The sequence below is a fragment of the Oryctolagus cuniculus genome, chromosome 14 (genome assembly GCF_051225735.1).
Source record: "Oryctolagus cuniculus isolate XC-2025 breed Fujian yellow rabbit chromosome 14, ASM5122573v1, whole genome shotgun sequence".
Lineage (NCBI taxonomy): Eukaryota > Metazoa > Chordata > Mammalia > Lagomorpha > Leporidae > Oryctolagus > Oryctolagus cuniculus.
In genome coordinates, this window is record NC_142880.1 from 13,283,577 (window position 1) to 13,307,259 (window position 23,683).

Consider the following 23,683-nt stretch of genomic DNA (forward strand, 5'->3'; position numbering starts at 1 on the left):
ATGATGCCTCAAAATAACTAGGTACTCATTTAAAATATGCACTATAGCTGAACTATTGTGGCACTATTAGAGGGAGAAGAAAAGCAAGGTCAGGCAGCTTAGAGGCAATTAAGTAATTTCAGCATTATTTAGGGAGAGATCAGTTAAATTAAAGTGCAGAGCAGAGTGTTCGAGCAAGTGGTGATGCCGGGAGAGCTCTGTGTCCAGGAACTTGCCTAGATTCTCTGAAAAGTCCCAAGTATATTTGTCTTTTCCTGATGCAGAAGATTCTCAACTTTAAAGTATTCTCAGTTGCTAAATTGACTCTGTAACCCCATTAGCACAGGACATTCCTTTCTTGGGCTCATAAATTCTGATTCATGGTTGGACAGAGGGGCTCTCTTTCCGCTTATTTGCCCAATCACATCTCCGATTCCATAGCTGTCTAATGAGCTGTTTCTCTGTGCCTGGGTCTTTGAGAACTTGGATCGAAGAAGCTCTGTGCTTTTCCATTACGGGTTGAAGAATGATGAATGCTACACTTTGCTGAGAACTTGACGGAAGTTTGCTGTGCAAGTGGTTGGAGGTGGGTGACTGCTTGCCTTATTGTTAGATTCCAGATGGGTCTGAACCTGGGAGTAGTAAGAGAGAGTAGCAGGGATCTGTAGCAAGCTCCTGACAATCCCTACTTATTTTCCTGTTTGGGATCCAGAGCCTAAACAGAAGAAGCCTTTGGAAGACATATTTGGGCCTTCTTGAAGAAATATCATACCTGTATTTGGGGGATAAGAGGAAGGAGATGTGGCTTAAGCTTGGTTTTGCTTCTTTGAACATATTCCTTTATGCATACCTCAACTCATATATGTGAAACCTTGCATATCAGAAATACCCTTGTCAGCAGACGAGAAAAATATTTAGAGAACCTTTTTCAGCTGTATGTTGTATGCAAGATCAACTACATTGGAGTAGGAAGAACAATTCATGACATTTTCTTATTGGGTTTCAGAAAGTGAATCCCTCTTGGTTTTGAGTTGACTTGATGATGAAGATTACTGTAGAGAACAAACCTTGTGTTCCATCAATGCTGCATTTGGGCAGAGTTGGGAAGTAGCCTGGGTTGGTCTTCAAAACCTTCAACTTTCCTATCAATACCATTCTCTCTCAGGGCCCCTGCCACCTCCCATCTCCTGGTGCCCAGAAATCCTCTTTCTTTCTTACTGGTTCCTGTAGCAAAGCATGACTTGAAGAATAAATACTTTATAAGCTATAAATGCTGAGTGAGGTTTACAATATCTCTGATTCAGACATTTGTTTTTACATGGGATCGAGGCTTACATTTTCTTTTCTTTTTTTTCTTTTTTAAAAATTTTTTACAGGCAGAGTGGACAGTGAGAGAGAGAGACAGAGAGAAAGGTCTTCCTTTGCCATTGGTTCACCCTCCAATGGCCGCCGTGGCCGGCGCGCTGCGACTGGCGCACTGCGCTGATCCGATGGCAGGAGCCAGGTGCTTCTCCTGGTCTCCCATGGGGTGCAGGGCCCAAGCACTTGGGCCATCCTCCACTGCCTTCCTGAGCCACAGCAGAGAGCTGGCCTGGAAGAGGAGCAACCAGGACAGAATCCGGTGCTCCTACTGGGACTAGAACCCGTTGTGCCTAGAACCCGGTGTGCCGGCACCACAGGCGGAGGATTAGCCTATTGAGCCGTGGCGCCGGCCAAGGCTTACATTTTCTAAAATTGGACTGTGAACTATGGAGAAATGACCTCTGGGAAAATTCGATGAAGCAGCGTACCATGTTTCTCACAGAACCTTCTTTTATAGGAGGTACCTACACCGTTCTTTCCTTTCTCCATGCCCCCTTTCTCTTTCCCTTCCTACTTTTTTTTTCTTATGTATGCAGTTGATATTATGGGCAGATGGAAGCAGCTCAGCAAATAAGATATTTACTAGGGATAAATGATATGAAGAAAACAGAACAGGGCAATGGATGAGCATCGCTGTGGAAGTTATCAGGGCAGGCATCTCCCAGGAAGACATGGCTGAGCTACCCCATGAAGTGAGGGATGTGATAGAAGGAGCCAACCCAGGAAGAGCTCCAGGAACAACATGCCAGCCCGAGGGCGACGCTGTGCAAAGGCTGAGGCGGGAACGATCCTCTGTGGTAGAGTCCACGGAAGATTAGTGCGAAGGGAATATGTCAAAACCGGGGGGGCGGGGGGGTGGCGGGGAAGCAGGGTAGAGTGAGGCTGGGGAGGAGGGATGGAGTCAAGGGGGCTCTTTGGGTTCACATAAGCAAATCTGGATCTGAGTGCAACGGGTATTTGTTGAATAATTTCAGTATTTGATAGCACCCACGCTATTCTGTCAAATACGTGGGCTAAGAATACCAGCTGTGTCCTGCGACTTTGTTTAAGGAGAGCACAGCTGTTTGGAGAAGCCTTCGTCAACCCACATGCCCACTCCAGCCCTCCTCGGGATGCTCATCCCCCCCCCCCCCCCCTTCGGCATTTTCTTCTTTTTGTTTAATCGCCTCTTCTCTCCAGAAGGAGGACACAGTCAATGAGTTCAGGGTCATTCAGAGACATCACTGTTTCCCACGACGACTTCCAGGGTTTTCAGCATCCTAAACACTCAGTGATTGTGAAGCAGTTGCTTAGATTCCCCGTGGAGACTTCCATTTCCTCTTACCCCAGTGCCGAGGATGAGGGCACACACAGAGTGAATCCCCGTGCTGAGTGGGTCTAGTTGAGAATGTGTTTAATACAAGGTTGGTGTGCCAAGGAGTAAGATGGAATATTTGATTGATAGATCAGACTTTGTCAGGGTGTCAAACACTTAAGGTAATATCGAGTCACAAATAAAGACTTTACTCATGCTAATAAAACAAAAAAGTGGATTGGTATATGTTTTACTGAGACATTTTGAATAACCAGTAAAGAACACATTTTCGAATGTTATTGTTTTGTTTGACATTAAGGCTTCATGGATTATTGCTTCTCTGCTCGACTTTAGGTTCTCTTGAAATTTCAGCTCCTGTCCTGCAAGGTTTAGCGAGCAGCCTGTCTACTGGGCTAACATGCAACATGGATTTACAGCGCCAAGACCCTGCCAGCCTTCCTGGCTGAGCTGTACCGGGGGAAAGTTGTTCTGGCTCCTGACCCCCTGGGCTGTTCTTCTCACTGTCTTGGGTAGGGCCCTCACGGGCAGCATTTGTCCGAATAACCTTTGCTGTTGTTGAGTGTTGCAGCTTTGAGAAGAGGCAATCAGTAACAGTCCGAGATAATGCTAAGTAGCTACTCTTGGATAGCAGTTTCTAAGTGGGCGTCACTATCTAGATACTTCTATATGGACTAATTAGCCAGGCCACCTGTGCGCTGCCCTTAGCCTGAGGCGGCTAGGACCTCGCCCTGTCTGTCTCTAAGCCACTCAGTCAGCTCTGGTTTGTTTTCTGGTTTTTGTCTATGAAAAGTGGTAAGGCGGTGTTTGCTGATCTGTGAACTTGCTTTAACAATCTCTGGTGCGGATAGGGATAGGCACACTGCTGATGTATGGTCGGCCACGGGCTCCTTTACTTTGAAGCTGTGAGAACAGTAACGTTAGTAGAGGGTTTGCCCCGCGCCAGGTGTACCGCGTACTGTAAGGTGTTGGCGCTTCACACTTGATCAAATCCACCTGGTCCTTGCAACAGCTGTCTAGGGTAGGTAGCAATCATCCTGCGGTATAAATACGAAGACGCTTCAGCCCAGTTGCTGGCTTGCTTACGTGAGGGTGGATTCCTCGCTTCAAGCATTTCATCAATTCTCGACGCTCAAATTTTCCTGGCGTTAGCGTTAGGAGAAATAACATGGTTACCCTCTCCGGAGAGAAAACTAGGACTAGCTAACGGTGAGTAACCAGGGAGGAGTGACCCGCGGACCAGACGGGGGTTTACCCCAGGCCCAAGCGGGAAACTGGAAAGTTTAGCCAAAGGGGGCCGGCACGCAGGGGCCAGGATGCGTCCGCACAGGCTGGACTCGCGCGCTCCTGCGCCAGGGCAGGTCGGCTTAGGCGCCCGGCTCCCGGAAGAGTCCATTTGGGATGCCCCAGGCAGGGTGTTCCCGGCGCCGGAGCGGGGACCTGGCTGCCCGCTGCGCAGAGCGGGACGCGCTGCCGTGGGCGGCCACCCCCGCTCGGCTGGTCAGGTGAGCGCAGCCCCGGGAGCCGCGGGTCCTATTGGAGCAGACGGAGGCTGCAGGGGGAGGGTGAGGAGGATGGAGCCTCCGCCCGACGGGACAGCGGGAGAAAGGACCAGCAGCGCGGGCGCGGCGTGGGCACTGGAGCCAGAGGCCGAGCGCGGCGTGCGAGGGGGCGGATTGGCGGGGACCGCAGGGCGCGCGCGGATGTCGCGGTCCCCGGGGCCAGGTAGGCCAGGAGCGCCGCGGCGGCGTGGGCCGGCTACTGCGGCACCTGTTGCTCTGGGCGGGGGCGAGGGCGGCGCGGGGAAGCCGGGCGCGCACCGGGGCGGCGGGCGGCGGCCGCGATGCCCAGGGATGCGAGGTTCTGCGTTGAGCGCCGTCCGCTGCCAGCTCCAAGGCTGCCTGACCTCCGAGAAGGTGAAAAGTGAGCGAGCAGAGTGAAAAAGTTCTCTTTCTCCTCCTTGTGCCTGTTGGAAGCGGCGATCGAGGCTTCAATTGTCAAAGCCCTGGCTGGGATTGAAGTGGTCAAGAATGGCGCGCCATGCGTAACGGGTGATAAGGCGAAGGTTGAGAGAGAATTAAGGGCCTTCCTATACTCAGAATTACCACCGCCTAAGAGTTTCGGTAAAGTATGTCTCGAGGAGCTTGGGATTAGCCTGGAGTTCTATAGAATAACTACGTATCTTTAAAAAGCTTAAGTATTTCTGATATTTTAAACTGCCTTAAAATTGACCCCCCCCCCAAAAAAAATTAAGATTAACTGCGGCAGTGTTCATCAATGGAAGAACTATAGCAGCTTATCTTCGGTAATTTTTGTTCTAAGTGTTCTAAACACTCTGCAAAATCTACAGTCTTTAAAATTCTCTCTAATGTGTGTGTCGGTTGCACCCTCTTGGAGATACTGACAATAAAAATTTAAGGATGTGTAATTACTGAGTGAAAGCTCAGAGATACACCGTAAACAATAAAGCTTTGTTCAAGAATTCTTGCTCAGATACATTGATCTTAAAGGATTGAGTTGCTGTTTCCTACTGTCATATCAAAAGATCTAGTTCGAATAAAAACTGCAAAAATGATCTAGACATGATATAAATGAGGAGGATTAATTTAGGAAATTGCTGTTAAGCCTATATCACTTGAGAAGGGTGTAAGCCACGGAGACGGGGAGTGAGGACAGTTATCCAGTTTACTCTGAGTTATAAAATGCGTTACTTCTGTGTGCCTCAGTCCACTCTCTAGACTCCGCCCGTAACACGGTGACCTTGGATATCTGTCCATTCTTTTGAGCTTTAGCGTGCTGTTAAGAGAAATAAAAAATAAGACTGTCTTTTCAAGGTGATCAAAGTACTCAAAGGTATGACTGGATCTCATCTTGGTGAAGAAAAATTCAGCACTCTTATTGAAAGCCTGCTGTTAAAAAAAAACCTGCTGTATCTGGAATTTTGAGAAGGCCTTTGGTATAGCTGACTATATCAAGGTCGTAAATTGAATTCACACATAATGACACTTACGCATGGGCGGCTCCAGCTGCTTGGCCATGGTTTCTGAGTGAGAGCTGATGTGGTTTTCTGAAGTGCTCTTAACACCTACCCTATACTGAAGGTGGTGATGAAAAGATAAGCAGGTGTGCATTGTGTGTCGGGATGCCCGTATCCCTTATCCGAGTGCCTGGAAACCTGTCCTGCCACTGTTCACAATCCAGCTTCCCTCTACTGTGCATTCTGGAGGCAGCAGATGAAGGCTGGAGTCCTTGGGCCCTTTGCCACTGATACGAGGGACTCGCATGTAGTTCCAGATTCCTGACTTTGCCCTGGTCCAGCCCCGGCTATTGTAGGCATTTGGAGAATGAACCAACAATTGGAAGATCTTTCTGTCTTTGAAATCTTAAAATGGTATTTCAGTTTAAGGCAGTAATCTTTGGAATGTGGGCCCATAATGGGGCACAGGTAAGTTAACATTAACGCTGAGTCTTGAGGTTTTCAGATAGGGAAGTCATGTGTGTCAGCATTATATTTTGGTAACTGTAGCCTTATGGTGTATGTCTTGGTGAAGTTGAAAGCCCATTATGTTCATTGTCCCAAAGCAATAACCTGAGTTACTTGCAGCACTAAAGCTTATAAAAAAACAAATACACAGAGGAAGGTACAGTAGGAAGATTGATGCCCTGGAAAGAAACAATGTTTTTGTCTTAAATTCGGCATGTGATGGTTCAGAAATGTAGTCCGTGAACACAGGTGACATCCTTAGTCATTAGTTAGGAGACTTGGAACATGGACTTCTTTGCTTTTTTATATTTGAAACAATCTAGGGAAGTTCAGAGCACTTAAGACCACTTGTTCTCTCGAGCTAGGATTTTAATCACCTGCGGCTTCTTGGAGTCTATTGTGAAGTAGCTTACTTCGTTAACTCAGTCAACTGTTTGGTTCACGGCCGCCTAACCACATGCCGTCTCTTACTGAATCTCAAGTTTACCCCAGTTAGGACACAAAATCCTTGAGGACAGTGACTGGAGCATATGTGGCTCTAGTACATAAGGTTTCACAAAGTGGTCACTTTATGCAATAAGTGACTTTGATCCTGATTGGCCTGTGACAAATCATTTCATGCCGCTGGTGTGAAGTCTGCGTGTGGAAAGGCCTGTGCCGTCACCATTTGTACTTCCTATGGACAGCAACCAGATGACTCGGATGTCCTAAAGGATGTGGATCTCCTTGGCTGACTGTCGGAGTTGGTTATAAAGCAGGGTGTATTTCTGTGGGGAATCTGCATGGGTGTCTTCCTGACTTATTGGAGAAAACCCTCAAAGCTATCACATAATTCGGCATTCCCTCTTTGTTTCTCCTCCTCTAACTTGGAAACAACTTATCCCCCCTCTGATTGTAAAAGTGATGAAGTCACATAGGAAGTGAGAATGCAGAAATAAGGCAAAGTGCCCAGGAACTCCCATGTCCAGATGCTTTGGTGAATGGGCGGCCGTGGAGGTGTCTGTCTTAACTCATAGAATCGGCCTGAGAGCTGAATTATTTGACACCACTGACAAAGGTATGTTTAGTGCCAGTACTGTGTCACATTCTGGCAAGTCAGATGTGATGTAAACATTTGGTGAGAAATAAAGATAAACTTAAAGTCAGAATCCTCTTCTGTGCAGAATGAAGTGGATGAAATTGTTCTCCCCACTTGCCTGCTTCATCTTCTCCCTTCACAGGTTGGGTTTGGGGGTACAGCTGGTATCTATGCTTGTACGGAGGGTTCCCCAGTATGGCAGGGTGGATGGATGTCAGGCCACACAGGAAGTCACAGGGCCCCACTTCTGTTGCTCTGATAGAGGTGTGGCCGGAGGGGATGAAGCGGGGAGCTGGCTTACGAAAGGCTGTAGTCCCCTAGAGGCTGTATTTTCTGATTGCACTGTGACACTATACACTTTAAGATGTGCCAGCACAAGTCTTCCCCCCAGCTGCTGGGCAGGTGGTCATGGGCCCCTTTTGATGCAGTCAGGCCTGAGTCTAGCTGTCCCTCCAGATGAGGGCTGGATGCTGATAGGGGGACTTCTCATTCACTCAGAACTTTGGAAACCTAAAATGGACACTCTTTGATAGAAGGTGGGAACCGTGGTGGTTAGAGTAACTATCCGTACATGAGTTTGGAAGTAATATTCACAAGTACTGAGTACAGAGGGAGACTGGGAATCTGTGACAAATGATAGCTCTTGCCACATGCATTTGATCGTAGTCGCCTTCAAAATAGTTAGGCTTTAAAGATTATGATCGTTGTAATTTTATGAGTTTGTATTCCAAGCTCCTTTTCCCTAGGCGTGTTTTCTCATACATTTCAGCATAGAACTCTTTCATGCTTTACTTTATTAGGAGCTTAACGCGGCTTTAATCCAACCATCTGTTCACATCTTGGCACAGCCACCCAATGGAGGGGCTGGTAGGGGCTAAATAAATTTCCCACATCTTAAAGGTTAGGGAAAGAGCTACCTTTTATGAATAGATTTCGAATGATTCGCAGCAAGACAATGGTGCAGAAGTGGAGTAGTAATGCATTTTATTCTCTGAAGTCCAAGGTCCCCCGTCTGCCTTTAGTTTTGCTGAAAGGCAATTAGCATTTCAACTAGCCAATTTGGTAACATGCAACGAAGTACTCGCGCTTATAATTTGCTGTTCTCCGTCTGAAACTGTTGAGTGCTGGCTCTTATGCCATCGTCTCCAAGTAGCTTTCTTTCCAGCATTGTTATTGTTGCTGATCTTAAGGAACTAATCAACAGTTTTCCTTGCCTTCAACTGTAGGGTGCCATAGGGCCAGGACAAAGAAATACCAAGCTAATAAGGGGATGATTGTAATTATAAATACCACTCACTGAAATGTGGCCCAGGTTGAAAGAATAGCTTCAAATGAAATACAAGTCCAAAAAGGCATTGTGTGGCTTTGTTGGTCTATTTCTATGTGTAGTATGTGCCATAAATACAGGGTGTGTATACTGGCATTCTTGGAGCTAAGATGACTCAAGATGAACAAAGCAGCAGCCATTCCTAATTACTTAGATTGACTTTTCCATCTTTATGCAGGCAAGGATTCTGTGGGGGATACGTGTAAGAAAAGATTGAGTGTTGCCACGATTGAACAAGTGCTCTGAACCATGTTGTGGAAATCGGTGAAGGATTTGTATCTGCTAGCTTATTGAAAGTAGCTTCCTTAGTCATGGATTTTGTTAGTTGGGTAATGTTAATGTGCTGCATGTATTCATATTCTCTTCTGCAGGAAACACTACATATTGTGATAATCCTTTTATTAGGATAATTGGAATGATATCCTTTAATCCATGTAATTCAATTGAGCATGTCAATGCAACACTGTTATTACATAGTTGCATTTATGTAACTAAAACAGTTCTCATTCTTCAAATAAAGTTTAATTGGAAATAGGCGTAATAGATGTGACTTATACATAAGCCTTGCAAAACTAGAGAAACTCTAGTTTTTGAGAACATATGAAAGCACTGCCTTGTTTGCATTTTGGTGTGTGATTATAAAGAGAAAGTATCTGTGGCTGTGAGTAGTTACTAGTGTATTCTTCAACTCAGTTAAGCAGTGCTGATAAATAGGAATGAAATGAAGACAGCTCCCAGGTCCTCTGGCACTTTGGACTGCAGAGGTTGGAAATTGCTCTGTCAAAGGTGAGACTTGGCCTGAACTTGAAAGAACGGAGGAGAGGGAGTGGAGAGAAGGAATGAGAAGAGCTTGGAAGTAGCTTATGTCAAAGGTGTAGACGAAGAATCCCCAGCTTTCTTGTCCCAGACACACATTGGGTTAACTGGCCTGCAGCTGGTAAGTCTGGAGAAACAATGATGGCTGGGAATGCAGAATGGGTTGGATTTACTTTTGAGATAAAACTCAAGTATCAACAGAACCTCAATTCAGTTACTTAATATATTTATGAAGTTGTGAAACCATAACCACTGTCGATTCCAGAGCATGTTCACACCTCACAAAGAAACTCTGCCCCTATTAGCTTTCCTTGCCCACTCCACTCTCCTCTTAGACCCCCCAGTCACTGGCAGCCACTAATCTATTTTCTGTCTCTCTAGATGAACCAGTTCTGGACATCTCATATAAATGTCATCACATAATAAATTTTATCCCCCTGATTTCTTATACTTAACCTGATGTTGTAAGACTGATCCATGTTACACTGTGTATTGGAACTTCATTCCTTTTTTAAATAGCCAAATACTCTGTTGTAGGACTATGTTTACCAACTGATATTTGGATTCTATTTTTTTTTTTTGGCTACTGTGAGACTACTGTGAGTGTTTGTGTTTAGGTTTGGAGGTGTGTGTACCGTTTTATACTCCTACCTGCCATGCCTGAGTGTTTTAGTTTCTGGTCAACGTTTGTTTTCTATCGTTTTGAGTCAAGCCATCCTGGTGAGGGTGAATAGGTATCTCACTGTTGTTTTGACTGGCATTACCCTTAAAAATAGTGATACTGAGCATCTTTTCACATTACTTTTTCTCCATTTGTCTATATTTGGTAAAATACCTACTCAAGTTCTTCGCCCATCTAATTTTTTGTTTGTAGAGATTTCCTTAAAGGGCTGGCGCTGTGGCATAGTGGGTGCAAGTAACTTTGTCGTGCCCTTTCGTTTCTCTGAGGGTCTCCTCTAGTATCTTCTAAATAATTGTAGCTCTGCCTTTCAAATAAGACATAAGAAGAGACGGAGATCTTCAGTCTGCTGCTTGACTTGCTGAAGGGCTAAGCCATGCTGATGCCAGGAGCTTCTTCTGGGTCTCCTACATGGGTCCCTGGGCACGAGGATTTGCGCCATCATAAGCTGCTTTCCCAGATACTTTAGCAGAGAGCTGGATTGGAAGTAGAGCTGTGGGGACACGAGCCAGCTCACGTATGGGATGTCGCTGTCACAGGTGTCGGCTTTGCTTGCCAAGTCACAAGGTGGGCTCCTCCTTTAGTATTTCTTGGAAGGTTGCTGGATACAGATTCCCTCGGGTTTTGTTTATCTGGGAATTTTTTAATTTCTTTTTCATTTAAAAAGTTACTTTTTTGAAAGGCAGAGACAGAAGAGAGACATAGAGATCATCTGCTGGTTCATTCCCCGAATGGCTACAAAAGCTGGACTGGACCAAACCTGAGCCAGGAATTCCCTTTGGGTTTCCCAGGTGGGTGCAGGGGCCCAAGAACTTGGGCTATTTCCTGCTTCCTTCCCAAGCGCGTTATGGGGAGCTGGATCAGAAGAGGGAAGAGGCTGGGACTGGAACTGGATGCTGGCATTGCAGACAGTGGCTTAACCCAATGCACCACAATGCTGTCCCCTCCATTTATGAATGATTGCTTTGCTGGATATACCGATCTTAGCTGACAGTCTTTCTGCATTTTGAATATGCCATTCCACTGTGTTGCAGCCAACTTGGTTTCTCATGAGAAAGTCAGATGTTAATCCATGTTTTGATGTGAGACATGCTTCTCCCTTGATGCTTTCAAGGTTCTCTTTTGCTTTTGACAGTTTGATTGTGTGTGTCAATGTGGATTTTTTTTTTTGAAGTCTTGGAATATAAGTTCTTCAAGATTAATATTGTCCATTAAATTTAGGAAGCCTTGAGTGATTTCAAATATTATTTCAATCCTTTTTTTTTTTCTTTTGGGGCTTCTTGTGCATTTTTATATTTGATGGTGTCCTGCAGAACTGTGAAGGTCTTTTTCTTTTCTTTTTTTTAAAGATCTTATTTGAAAGGCAGTTACAGCAAGAAGTCTTCCATCTGCTGGTTTACTCCCCAATGGCAACAGTGGCCAGAGCTGATCCAATCTAGAGCCAAGAGCCGTTTCTAGGCCTCCCATGTGGGTGCAGGGGCCCAAGGACTTGGGCCATTCTCTGCTGCCTTCCCAAGTGCATTAGCAGGGATCTGGATCAGAACTTGAACCGATGCCCACATAGGATGTCAGAGCTGTAGGCCAGGGCTTAAACCTGCTGAGCCACAGTGCCAGGCCCTCATTCTTTTGTCTTTTTGTTCAGTCTTGGTCACTTGAGTTTTCCTAAAGTTGACTTTTTTTAAATTTATTTTTATTTTTATTTTTTTTTGACAGGCAGAGTGGACAGTGAGAGAGAGAGAGAAAGGTCTTCCTTTTGCCGTTGGTTCACCCTCCAATGGCCGCTGCGGCCGGCGCGCTGCAGCCAGCGCACCGCGCTGATCCGATGGCAGGAGCCAGGAGCCAGGTGCTTTTCCTGGTCTCTCATGGGGTGCAGGGCCCAAGCACCTGGGCCATCCTCCACTGCACTCCCTGGCCACAGCAGAGAGCTGGCCTGGAAGAGGGGCAACCGGGACAGAATCCGGCGCCCCAACCGGGACTAGAACCCGGTGTGCCGGTGCCGCTAGGCGGAGGATTAGCCTAGTGAGCCGCGGTGCCGGCCCCTAAAGTTGACTTTTTATTTCATCTGCCCAAGTCAACCATTGAGTTCCTCTAATAAATTTTCAATATGGTTATTTTACTTCTAAACTGTAGAACTTCTAAAAATGTTTGATACTCAAGTTAATGGAAAATCCTTTTAATATATGCATTTATATGTGTATATATGTGTGTACATGTGTCTGTACACAAGTGTGTGTGTGCTACATGGGCATGATTTCCCTTAATCTTTAAAAATAGTTTAACTGATATGAAGTATCTAAGTCCAACATCTGGAATGTTCTTCCAGGGGTAGTTCATGTTACTTTTACATGTGTATTGTTTTTATTTTCTTGTTCCTTTACATGTGTGGTATTTGTGTTAAAAGTAGAAACCTGGGGACCGGTGCCGTGGCACAGTAGGTTAATCCTCCGCCTGTGGTGCCGGCATCTCATATGGGTGCCAGTTCTAGTTTGGGCTGCTCCTCTTCCCATCCAGCTCTCTGCTATGGCCTGGGAAAGCAGTGGAGAATGGCTCAAGTCCTTAGGTCCCTGCACCCACGTGGGAGACCGGGAGGAAGCTCCTGGCTTCAGATCAACTTAGCTGATCTTAGATGGCCATTGCAGCCATCTGGGGAGTGAACCAATGGAAGGAAGACCTTTCTCTCTGTCTCTGCCTCTGTCTGTAACTCTACCTCTCAAATAAATAAAAGTAGAAAACTGGTCATCTAAAAAGATGCTTTGGAAATCAGATTCCTACCTTTCCCAGAGTTCTTGTGACTGCTTACTGCTTTTTGTTTTTTCATTTATTTAGTGACTTTTGGAATTTTGTATTCTTTTGAATTCTTAAAAAGACTGCCTGGTGAGCTTAGTGATTAGCCCTGATGGGACAGGGATTTTCTTAAAAGTGATTCTCCCAGTTTTTGCTGAGGAGTTCTGTATTCTGTTTGTGTTGGAACCTGCTTTCATCACTCAGCCATGAGTTTTACCACTGTGCTGTAGTCCTCACTTCCTCTCTGAAAACCACCCCAGAGTCAGGCAGAGGTGAGAAATTGGGACCTCCTCAGGTCTTTCGTGAGCAGGTGCCTGGCTCTATCCTGTGTTTCATCTTCTGGAATCCAGGATTACATTGGAACTCCTGAAAGCTTGTATGGACTTGGCATTGCTCAGTCTTGGCTTTTAGGCTTCTGGTGAGCTTAGTTCCCCCAGCTGTAACCCACCACCTCTGGAAGCTGCTATGGTAGATAATTTCTTCAAGTGTCTTTGACAAGCACCTCTAGGGGAAAAAGCTTTTTATGCTAGGTGAACTTTGTGTCAGGTCAAATAGAAGTACCCCTGCGAGAGGGGTCCTCCAAGGAACTAGCAGACAAAAACGAATTCTCTTTGGGCCTTCCGATTTCCAGCCCCTCTTGTTCTCCTCAGTGGCTGCCAGGCTGTGGTTTTCATGTGGTGTAGGCTGTGGGTTTTTAATGCAACCATGGAAGCTTAGGTGGGATGTGTGTATGAGAGTGAGCGAGCAATCTTCCATCTGCTGGTTCACACTCTGCTAATGGCCACAAAGCTGGGGCTGGACCAGGCCGAAGGTAGGAGCCAGGAACTCTGGGGCTCCCACATGGGTAGCAGAGGCCCAAGTACTTGAACCATCATCTACTGCTTCTTGGGGTATGCATTAGCAGGAAGCAGGGTTGGAGGTGGGGTGGAGATGTTGGGGTCCCAAGTGACAGCTTAACCTGTGCTGCGATGCGAGCTCCAGGTGTTTTTCTTCAGTAAATGCTTCCTGGAACACTACAAGTGCTTGTTAATTTCAAAAGTCTGCACAAGTGGATTCTGACAATCTTTTTGCAGTGTTCTCTTTGTATGGAGGAGAGGATTTTGGGAAGCCCTTGTCTTGATGTTTTTACAGATGTCTTCTGGTTTGAATTATCAGAGCAAGAATTTTTTTTTTTTTTACCTTTTTTAAGTATTAAGGAAATACTGTCAATTTTGAACAATAGATATAAAAATAGTCTTTGAAGGTTGTCTTGGCAGTGTGTGGACACTTGATTGGGATGGGCAGAAGAGATTTGTGAAGATGGTAATAATCCATGTGTAATGATGATTGCTCTGGGCAGAGGCGATGTGAAATGAAGGGGATAGGGAGGTGTTTAAAAAAGGGTTCAGCAGAACTTCATGTTTTGCATGACTTCTGTGTGGAAGCAGGCTTGATGTCTGTGAAACAAAATGAAGCTGAGATCTTCTACAAAGTATGTCACCCAGCTACTCATGAATCCAATAGCTGGGCTGGATGTTGGGAATAGGGTGAGGAGTCTTCAGAGTAAAAAACATGTGGTGCGTCTTGGGATTAGCCTTGGAAAAGGAAGTAATTGGGAGAACCTGGAAGGCTAGGGGAGCAAATTGGAGGCATAGTGTATCAGAGTCTCTTATCCTCTTCCCCACTCAACAGGGAAGATGATAAAACAAGCACTTAGTGTGTTCATTCCTTTTCCTCTTTGTGCCTGTTAAACTCGGTGTCAACTTATAGGGCAAATGGATCATATATGGCTTGAAGATTTCCCCTGAAAACATGCCTGGTATAGCCTCTGCCAAGTAACTATGAAACTCAAGGTTACCAAACTGAGAAAATCACCCTTTGCAGCCCTGAACACCTTCCTCTAGGATGTAGGTTTTCCTAAGAAGGGAGGTCTGGTAGTGGCAATGATTGACCCGTCCAGGATAAGCTGAAGTCAGAAATGGGCTTGCATGTTGTATTCCCGCTGAATCCAGTTCCCTCTTGTAAGCAAGAACTCATCTAGATGAAATTGGTGCCAGGGTGAGGAATAGTGGTTTTTTCTTCCTTAGACAACTTCATAACATTTTACAATGCTATCTTTTAATGATGGCAATTCAGTTAGATTACCTAGATAAAGAACTGGGCCTTAACGGAAAAGTAAGTCTACTTTACTCACATGCAGAATTCGTCAGATGTTAAATGCATGTACTTGTCTTTTTAATTTCCTAAATGGGTCAGATGTGCATCAGTATAATGATCTTTTATAAAGTACCTTATTTTGGTGGAGGCAAAATACTTTAAACTTAAAAAAGTTAACATTTGGTTAGTGCCTTATGATTTTCCAATGTATGTTCATATAAATTCATGTAATATTAACCACACAATTGCAGGTTAACTATTTTTACTTTACAGATAAGCCATAAAAATTAGTAACAAAAGTGGGTGTTGAAGTCAGTGTCAAAAAGTTGTCTGAGTAATAATCACAATGATCATATTTCACTAAAATATTTCCATTAAGATGTTCTTTTCTCAAATCCCCTAATATTAATATGTAAATATAAAAAATCCTATATTAGACTTTAGTATTAAACATTGAAAATCTCAATATTTTCAAGCCTAAATCAAATCTACTTGAATACTTACTACCAAAATTGTAAATTGGAAATAGTCTTTGACCATCATTGTAGAGCAGTTTAGTACTTGTATGGCAGGTTTGCATAACTTTTAAGTACCTTAGAGAACATCAGGGGACCTTCAAAATTGCTCCTGCCTTTAGTGACTGCAGCCACATGCTTTGGTGGGACAGCTGTTATCTGAGACCTTGTAGACTACTGGCCTTCCCTAAAGTTATTTTAACCTGCCAGGGTTTTACTTCATGAGTGATACTGTGTAGAGGGTTAGTCATTCACTTACTGAGGCACTTTGACATGGACTTGGAAAACAAATCAAGCTTTTTTTTTTTTTTTTTTTTTTTAACAGGCAGAGTGGACAGTGAGAGAGAGCGAGAGAGAGAAAGGTCTTCCTTTGCCGTTGGTTCACCCTCCAATGGCCGCCGCGGCTGGCGCGCTGTGGCCGGCGCACCGCGCTGATCCGATGGCAGGAGCCAAGAGCCAGGTGCTTTTCCTGGTCTCCCATGGGGTGCAGGGCCCAAGCACCTGGGCCATCCTCCACTGCACTCCCTGGCCACAGCAGAGAGCTGGCCTGGAAGAGGGGCAACCGGGACGGAATCCGGTGCCCCGACTGGGACTAAAACCTGGTGTGCAAGGCAGAGGATTAGCCTAGTGAGCTGCCACAAATCAAGCTTTTTACTTCTACTTTTATTACAGTACTGATCTCAAAACTTTGTTTTTTAAATAAAGATTGAGAGGCAGAGTTAGAGGGGTTCACTCCTCAAATTGCTGCAATAGCAAGAGCTGAGCTGATCCAAAGCCAGGAGCTTCTTCCTGGTCTGTCATGGGTACAGGAGCGCCAGTGCTTGGGCCATCTTCCAGTGCGTACCCAGGCCATAGCAGAGAGCTGGATCAGAAGTGGAGCAGCCAGGACACGAACTGGCGCCCACATGGGATGGAGGCACTGCAGGCGGATGATTAATCTACACCACAGTGCCAGCCCCAAAACTTGAGATTTTTATAATGACTTGAAGTGATAGTTTAAAATCCTTGTGTGGCTTACTGGCACTATGCATTTAGAAATCCCCTTCTACTCCTCTAGCTGCTCTGCACGTCTGCCCATACTCCCCAGGCACACATCTTTCAGTATGAGAGATGGATGGGACTGTAGGTAGCAATAGAGCCCCCAGACTTGGACTTTCTCATTGGCTATGCTCTATTAAAGTATCTTAACAGCCACACAAAACATCTGTGCCTGCAGCTAATTACCTTGCAAATAGCAAGTTGCTGGGTTTGAAATTGTATAATAATGTAATCATTCTTATAACATCGTTATCATTAGGTATGGGGACTCCTTTATTCACTAATGTTGATAATAACAGACTATGCTGCCAGTAAGACTGAGTTGGATTGCAGAGGAGACTAAAATACACACTTCTTATTTGATATCTTTAACGAGATTCATAGGGACTTTCAGAGCAACCTTCACTGTTGCACACTTACTGAGAAGCCTTTGTTAATTTGAATTTTGCTTAGGAACTGGGATCTGGACCTGTGCAATGTGTCTTTGTATCTTGGGACTGTAGTTCACAGGTATAATCTTCTAAGTTTATTTTGTTCATTTTAAGGAATACAGATTCCTAAGTACAACTTCAGGAATGCAGCTGTCCTCCTACCCTCCCCAACCCCTCCTTGTCAGTCCCATTCTCCATTAAGATTCATTTTCAATTAACTTTGTGTACAGAAGACCAACTCTACACTAAGGGAAGATTTCAGCAATTTGCATGTGCATGCACACACACGCACACCCGCACACACTGAGAACTACTTTTACAGTTAACTCTGATAATACAACTCATTGAGGTCCTGCATGGGGAGTTAGTGCACAGTGACTCCTGTTAATTTAACAACGCTCTAACATATGACCTCAGTGACCACTCAAGGCTCTTGTGCCTAGGCTATGGGGGCCTTTTGAGTCCACAGAGTCCTTCAGTATTTGGACAACACCATAAGCAAAGTAGATGTGCTCTCCTGCCTTTAGAGAAAAGAACATCCTTTGCTGATGGCCCCTTCTTTGTGCTGGGGTCTCGCTCACAGAGATCCTCTGTGTAGAACACTTTTTGCCACAGTGTCTTGGCTTTCTATGCCTGAAATGCTCATGGGCTTTTTGGCCAGACCAGGAAGCTTTAAGGACTGATTATGAGGTCAGAGTTTACTTAAAGCAGTTTTCATTCTATGAGTCTGCTGTGTGGACTGCTTCCCATGTTGGAACATTCTCTCCTTTTAATTCCATTTATTGTTACCAGGCACTTGATCCTACTTATATGATCACTTTAATACTTAATCCTATCTATTCATTTCAACACTTAATATGATCGCTTTAACAAATAAGATGGCATTTTTACCATCCAGCTTAATGGGATTTGCAGTACCATGACAAGTTTGTAAACTGTACCCTTAGAAGTAAGTCCTTAGGAATGTATGCAGAACTATACAGCTTTATAGTTACAAGTTTCCTCCTCCCTCATTTTTTTTTACTGAGATCTATTTTCAATTGACTTTATACACATGATTAACTGTTAAGAGTTCAACAAATAGTATCAAAGAAAAAAGGAAAAACTGTTGGACAGTCAAGACAAGGGCAGCCCGTTGCCCCTTCTCAAAGTTTCAATTTCACTTTCAGATTTCATTGTATTCTCAGATCAGGGATAACATATGGTATTCATCCCTTTGGGATTGGCTTATTTGACTAAGTATGATTTCCAAATTCATCCATTTTGTTGCAAATGACCAGATTTCATTTTTTGCTGCTGTATAGTATTCCATATCCTATAATTTACTTATCCGGTCTTTAGTTGATGGCATTTAGGTTGATTCCATTTGTTAGCTATTGTGAATTGAGCTTCAATAAACATGGAGGTGCAGGTAACTCTTATTTGCTGATTTCATTTCCCTTGGGTAATTTCCCAGGAGTGGGATGTCTGGGTCATATGGTAAGTCTACTCTGATCTGAGGTATCTCCATACTATCTTCCATAGTGGTTGTCCCAGTTTGTTCCAGTATTAGGCTGTTTTGTTTATAACTGCCTTGTAGTATGTCTTGAAATCTGGTGGTATGATGCCTCTGGGTTTGTTTTTGTTGTATAAGATTGCTTTAGCTATTTTAGGTCTCTTGTGTCTCCAATGAAATTCAACATTTTTTCTAGATTTAAGAAGAATGTCTTTGGTATTTTGATTGGCATTGCATTGAATCTGTAAATTGCTTTTGGGAGAACGGACATTTTGATATTGATTCTTTCAATCCATGAACATGGAAGATACTGTCCATGTTTTTGTATCTTATATTTCTTTAAGATCTCTATGATGAGAATTACAAAATATTAGACATCCTTGGTTAAATTTATTCCAAGATATTTGATTTTTTTTGGTAGTTACTGTGAATGGGATTGATCTTAGAAGTTCTTCCTCAGCCGTGGCATTGCATGTGTATACAAAGGCTGTTGATTTTTGTGCATTGATTTTATATCCTGCTCCTTTGCCAAACTCTTCTATGAGTTCCAATAGTCTCTTAGTAGAGTTCTTTGGGTCCCCTAAATAATCATATCATCTGCAAAGAGGGGTAGTCTGACTTCTTCCTTCCCAATTTCGATGTCTTTAATTTTTTTCTTGCCTAATGGCTCTGGCTAAAACTTTGAGAACTATATTGAATAGCAGTGGTGAGAGTGGGCATCCCTGTCTGGTACCAGATCTCAGTGGAAATGCTTCCAACTGTTCGTCATTCAATAGGATGCTGGCTGTGTTTTTTTCATAAATTGCCTTGATTATGTTGAGGAATGTTCCTTCTATACCCAATTTGCTTAGAGTTTTCATCATGAAAGGATGTTGTATTTTATCAGATGTTTTCTCTGCATCTATTGAGATAATCATATGGTTTTTCTTCTGCAGTCTGTTAATGTGGTGAGTCACATTGATTGATTTGCTAATGTTGAACCATCCCTGCATACCAGGGATAAATCCTGCTTGGTCTGGGTGGATGATCTTTCTGATGTGGTGTTAGATTCAGTTGGCTAGAATTTTGAGGTTTTTGTGTCTGTGTTCATTAGGGAAAATGGTCTGTAACTCTTTCAATGCTGCATCTTTTTCAGGTTTAGGAATTAAGGTGAGGCTGGCTTCATAGAAAGTTTAGGAGGATTCCCTCCCTTTCGGTTTTGAATAACTTGAATTGGGGTTAGTTCTTTAAATGTCTGGTAGAGTTTAGCAGTGAAGGCATGTGGTCCTGGGCTTTTCTTTGTTGGGAGGGTCTTTATTACTGATAGAATTTGCATCTTGGTTATGGGTCTGTTGAAGTTTTCTGTGTCTTCATGGCTCAATTTAGGTAAGTTGTGTGTGGCTAGGTATCGATTTCTTCTAGGTTTCCCAGTTTGTTAGCATACAACACCTGGTAGTAATTTCTGATGATTCTTTTTATTTCTGTGGTGTCTGTTAAATTTCCTTTTTCATCTCTAATTTTATTGATTTGGGTCTTCTCTCTTTTTGGTTAGTTGGGCCAATAGTGTGTCAATTCTTTTTCAAAAAAACAAGTCTTTGTTTCGCTGATCTTATGTATTTTTGGATTCAATTTTGTTAGTAACTTTAATTCTTTACTCCTTCTAGTTTTGGGTTTGGTTTGCTGTTTTTCTAGATCCTTGAGATGCATTGATAGCTCGTTTATATGGTGCTTTTCCAATTTCTTGATGTTGACAACTATTGCTATAAACTTTACTCTTAACACCGCTTTTGCTGTATCCCATAAGTTTTTTTTTTTGACAGGCAGAGTTAGTGACAGAAAAGTCTTCCTTCCGTTGGTTCACCCCCCGAAATGGCCGCTATGGCCGGCATGCTGCACCGATCTGAAGCCAGGAGCCAGGTGTTTCCTCCTGGTCTCCCATGTGTGGGTGCAGGGCCCAAGCACTTGGGCCATCCTCCACTGCCTTCCCGGTCCACAGCAGAGAGCTGGACTGGAAGAGGAGCAACTGGGACAGAATCTGGCACTCCAACCGGGACTAGAACCAGGGGTGCTAGCGCTGCAGGCGGAGGATTAGCCTAGTGAGCTGCGGCGCCGGCCATAAGTTTTGATATGTTGTGTTGTTGTCTTCATTTGTTTTGCAGACAGATTTTGACTTCTCTTTTGATTTCTTCTATGACCCACTGCTCATTCAGGAACATGTTGTTCAGTCTCCAAGTGTTTTCATATTTTCTAGGCATTCCTGAGTTGCTGATTTCCAGCTTCATTTCATTGTGGTCCAAAAAGATGCATGGTATGATTTTTATTTAATTTGAGACTTGGTTTATGGCCTAGTATGTGGTCATTCCTAAAGAAAGTTCCATGCTCTGAGAAATGTGTATTCTGCAACTGTAGGATCAAAAGTTCTGTAGATATCTGTTAGGTCCATTTGATCTATAGTATTGATTAACTCTGCTATTTCCTTGATAATTTTCTATCTGGTTTATCTGTCCATTGCTGAAAGTGGGGTATTGAAGTACCCCATTTTTATTGCATTTGAGTCTATCTCCCTTTAGATCCCTTAACATTTCTTTTAAATAGCCAGGTGCCCTGTAATTAGGTGCGTAAACATTTATGATAGTCACATCTTCCTATTGAATTGATCCCTTAATCATTAAAGTAGCCTTCTTTGTCTCAAAATTTGTTAGTCTACTTTGTCTGATATTAGGATGACTACACCAGCTCTTTTTTGGTTTCTATTGGCATTTAAGATCTTTCTCCATCCTTTCACTTTCAGTCTGCATGCATCTTTGTTGGTGAGTTGTGTTTCTTGTAGGCAGCAGATAGTTTGGTATTTTTTTTAAATCCATTCAGCTGGTTTCTTTTAACTGGAGATTTGAGGCCATTTACATTCAAGGTGACTATTTATAAGAAATGACTTTGCCCTGCCATTTTTCCAAAAATATTCCTATTTTTTTTTGCTTGAAGTTCCTTTGAACTTTTACTGAGATTTTCTTCCTTTACCTTCTTTCATAATGATGACCATGCTTCTGTGTTTCTATGTGTAGCACATCCTTACCATCTTTTGTAAGGCTAGACGAGTGGTGACAAATTCTTTCAATTTGTTATGGAAGGTCTTTATTTCACCTTCATTCCTAGATGAGAGCTTTGCAGGGTATAATATTCTAGGGTGACAGTTATTTTTTCTCTTAAGACTCGGACTGTATCTTGCCATTTCTCTCCTAGCCTATTGGGTTTCTGATGAAAAGTCTGCAGTGAGTCTTATTGGAGATCTTTTGAATATAATGTGGCATTTCTCTTGTGTACATCTTAGAATCTTTTCTTTGTTACTTGATTTTTATTACAATCTATCATGGTTAACTTTTCTGGGCATGTTTATTAGTAGTTGTATGTGCTTCCTGTACTTGGATGTCCCTTTCTCCAAATCAGGGAAGTTTTCTGTTATTTCACTAAAAAGACCTTCTAATCCTTTATCTTTCCATGCCTTTAGGAACTCCAAGAACACATATGTTGGATCCTTTGATAGTATCTTGTAGATTCCAACAGTGTTGTTTTCTAATTTCCTCTTGTTTTTGGTTTGTATAATTTCCTGTGCTTTGTCTTCCAAGTCAGATAGTCTTTGTTCTGCTTCACAAATTCTGTTAAGGGTTTCCACTGGAGTTGTTATTCTATTCATTTTGATTTTTCTAAGATCTCAATTTCTTGGGAGAAATTTTCTTATGGGTTTCAGTTGTCTGTGCTTTTGCTTCTGATTATTTCTATGTAATCCAAACAGTTTTTTGAATTCCATTTCTTGAATTTCTTCTATCATCTTCACAATCTAGTACTAAAGTATTATGTTCTTTTGGGGGTGTCATGTTGTCTTCCTCATTGTTTCTTGAATTGATGAATTTGGCATTTGTGGACATACTTGGTGATTTTTCTGTGGTGGCTTTTATCTTTGTACTATGACTCTGTAGATAAGTGGAGTGTCTGCTTTCAGTGAGTATCTAGAAGCTTGTAGTGGCTGGGGAGCTCTGTTCAGTTCTCCAAAGTTAAGGGCTTGTCTAAGGTGACACAGTCAGGTTTGGCATAGTGAGTTTTTTTTTTTTTCTCAGAAGGGAAGTTTATTCTACTCAGCTGAGCTCCTTTCCTCAAGACTAGTGCCTGGGCATTAGCCCCAGTAGGTATAATATTCATCTGTTCTTCCCCAAGGACCACACAAAGGATCTGTGCAGTCCTCAATGTAAACTCAAATTCCCTAGCAATGTCTCACCAGGTGACCAGGAAGCCCTGAGTGTGTGGAGTCTCCCACAGTGACTGCCCAAAGTCCCAGCCACATGGTGAGTCTCTTCATACAGCCTCAGTTTGTTTTGTTCCCTCTCCCCCCCAGCCCTAAGGCATGAGATCCCAGCCCCCTGTTAGTTCTCTCCATCAGAGTGTGGAGTCTCCACTCAGCTGGTTCCTGGGCACAGACACGAACTGGCACAGCTGTTACATATGTCAAACGGTGTCTGCTCTGTTGGCTTGTTACAGGATGCTGTTGTAAAGTGATTGTGGAGAGAAATGTCCCTGTCTTTTTTCTAGTTTGGCAGATACACTATCTCCCACGGGGCTCCAAGCCAGTTTCCCTCTAGGCTCTTCATTCAGCTTTATCACAAGTGGCTTGGGTTGCTACAGTGTGGTCTTGACTCACTTTCCAACGCTGATTGTGTATGTAGGCTCTTGGCTGCTGGAGTGCCAAGTTGTGTGGTGTCCACGCCCTCTATGTAGGTCCACCATGTCCCTCTAATTTGTGTAGCGTTTCCTCTGCTGTTTTCTCCCGAATTCTTCCTGAGACTTCACACTCTCCACTTTTTAAACTGTCTTCTCCTGGACTAGAGCAATAAGCTCCCTCCTACTCCACCATCTTGGGACTCCCCTCACCAGGTATAATCTTGTCAAGTTTATGTAATCTGCCTGATGGAAAGCCAAGACACTGTGGCAAAAAAAAAAAAAAAAAAGACCTAAATGAAAGATCTGAGTGAGATCCCAGTGGAAAGAACGGGCCATCAAAGGAGGAGGTACTTTTCTCTGAAGGGAGGAGAGAACTTCCACTGTGATTATGGCCTTGTCTAAATAAGATCAGAGTTGGTGAACTCAACAGGCTTCCATAGCCTTGGCAGCCCATGACAAGAGCCTTAGATTATTACTGATGTCATAGGTAAGAGTGTCAATTGTTAAGCCAACAACAGGAGTTACTGTGCACTTACTCCCCATGTAGGATCTCTGTCC

At 43.6% G+C, this 23,683-nt stretch overlaps 1 protein-coding gene across 1 annotated transcript in view; it reads left to right on the plus strand.

Annotated features, from left to right (window-relative positions):
• Positions 1–3,442: 3,442 nt before the first annotated feature.
• The window catches only part of ADGRV1 (adhesion G protein-coupled receptor V1), a 603,645-nt gene continuing 583,404 nt past the window's right edge, over positions 3,443–23,683 (plus strand). Inside the window, exon 1 of the mRNA XM_089313009.1 lies at positions 3,443–4,378. Coding sequence (XP_089169135.1) covers positions 3,970–4,378 — 409 coding nt within the window. The 5' untranslated portion in view covers positions 3,443–3,969. The remainder of the gene's footprint in view (positions 4,379–23,683) is intronic.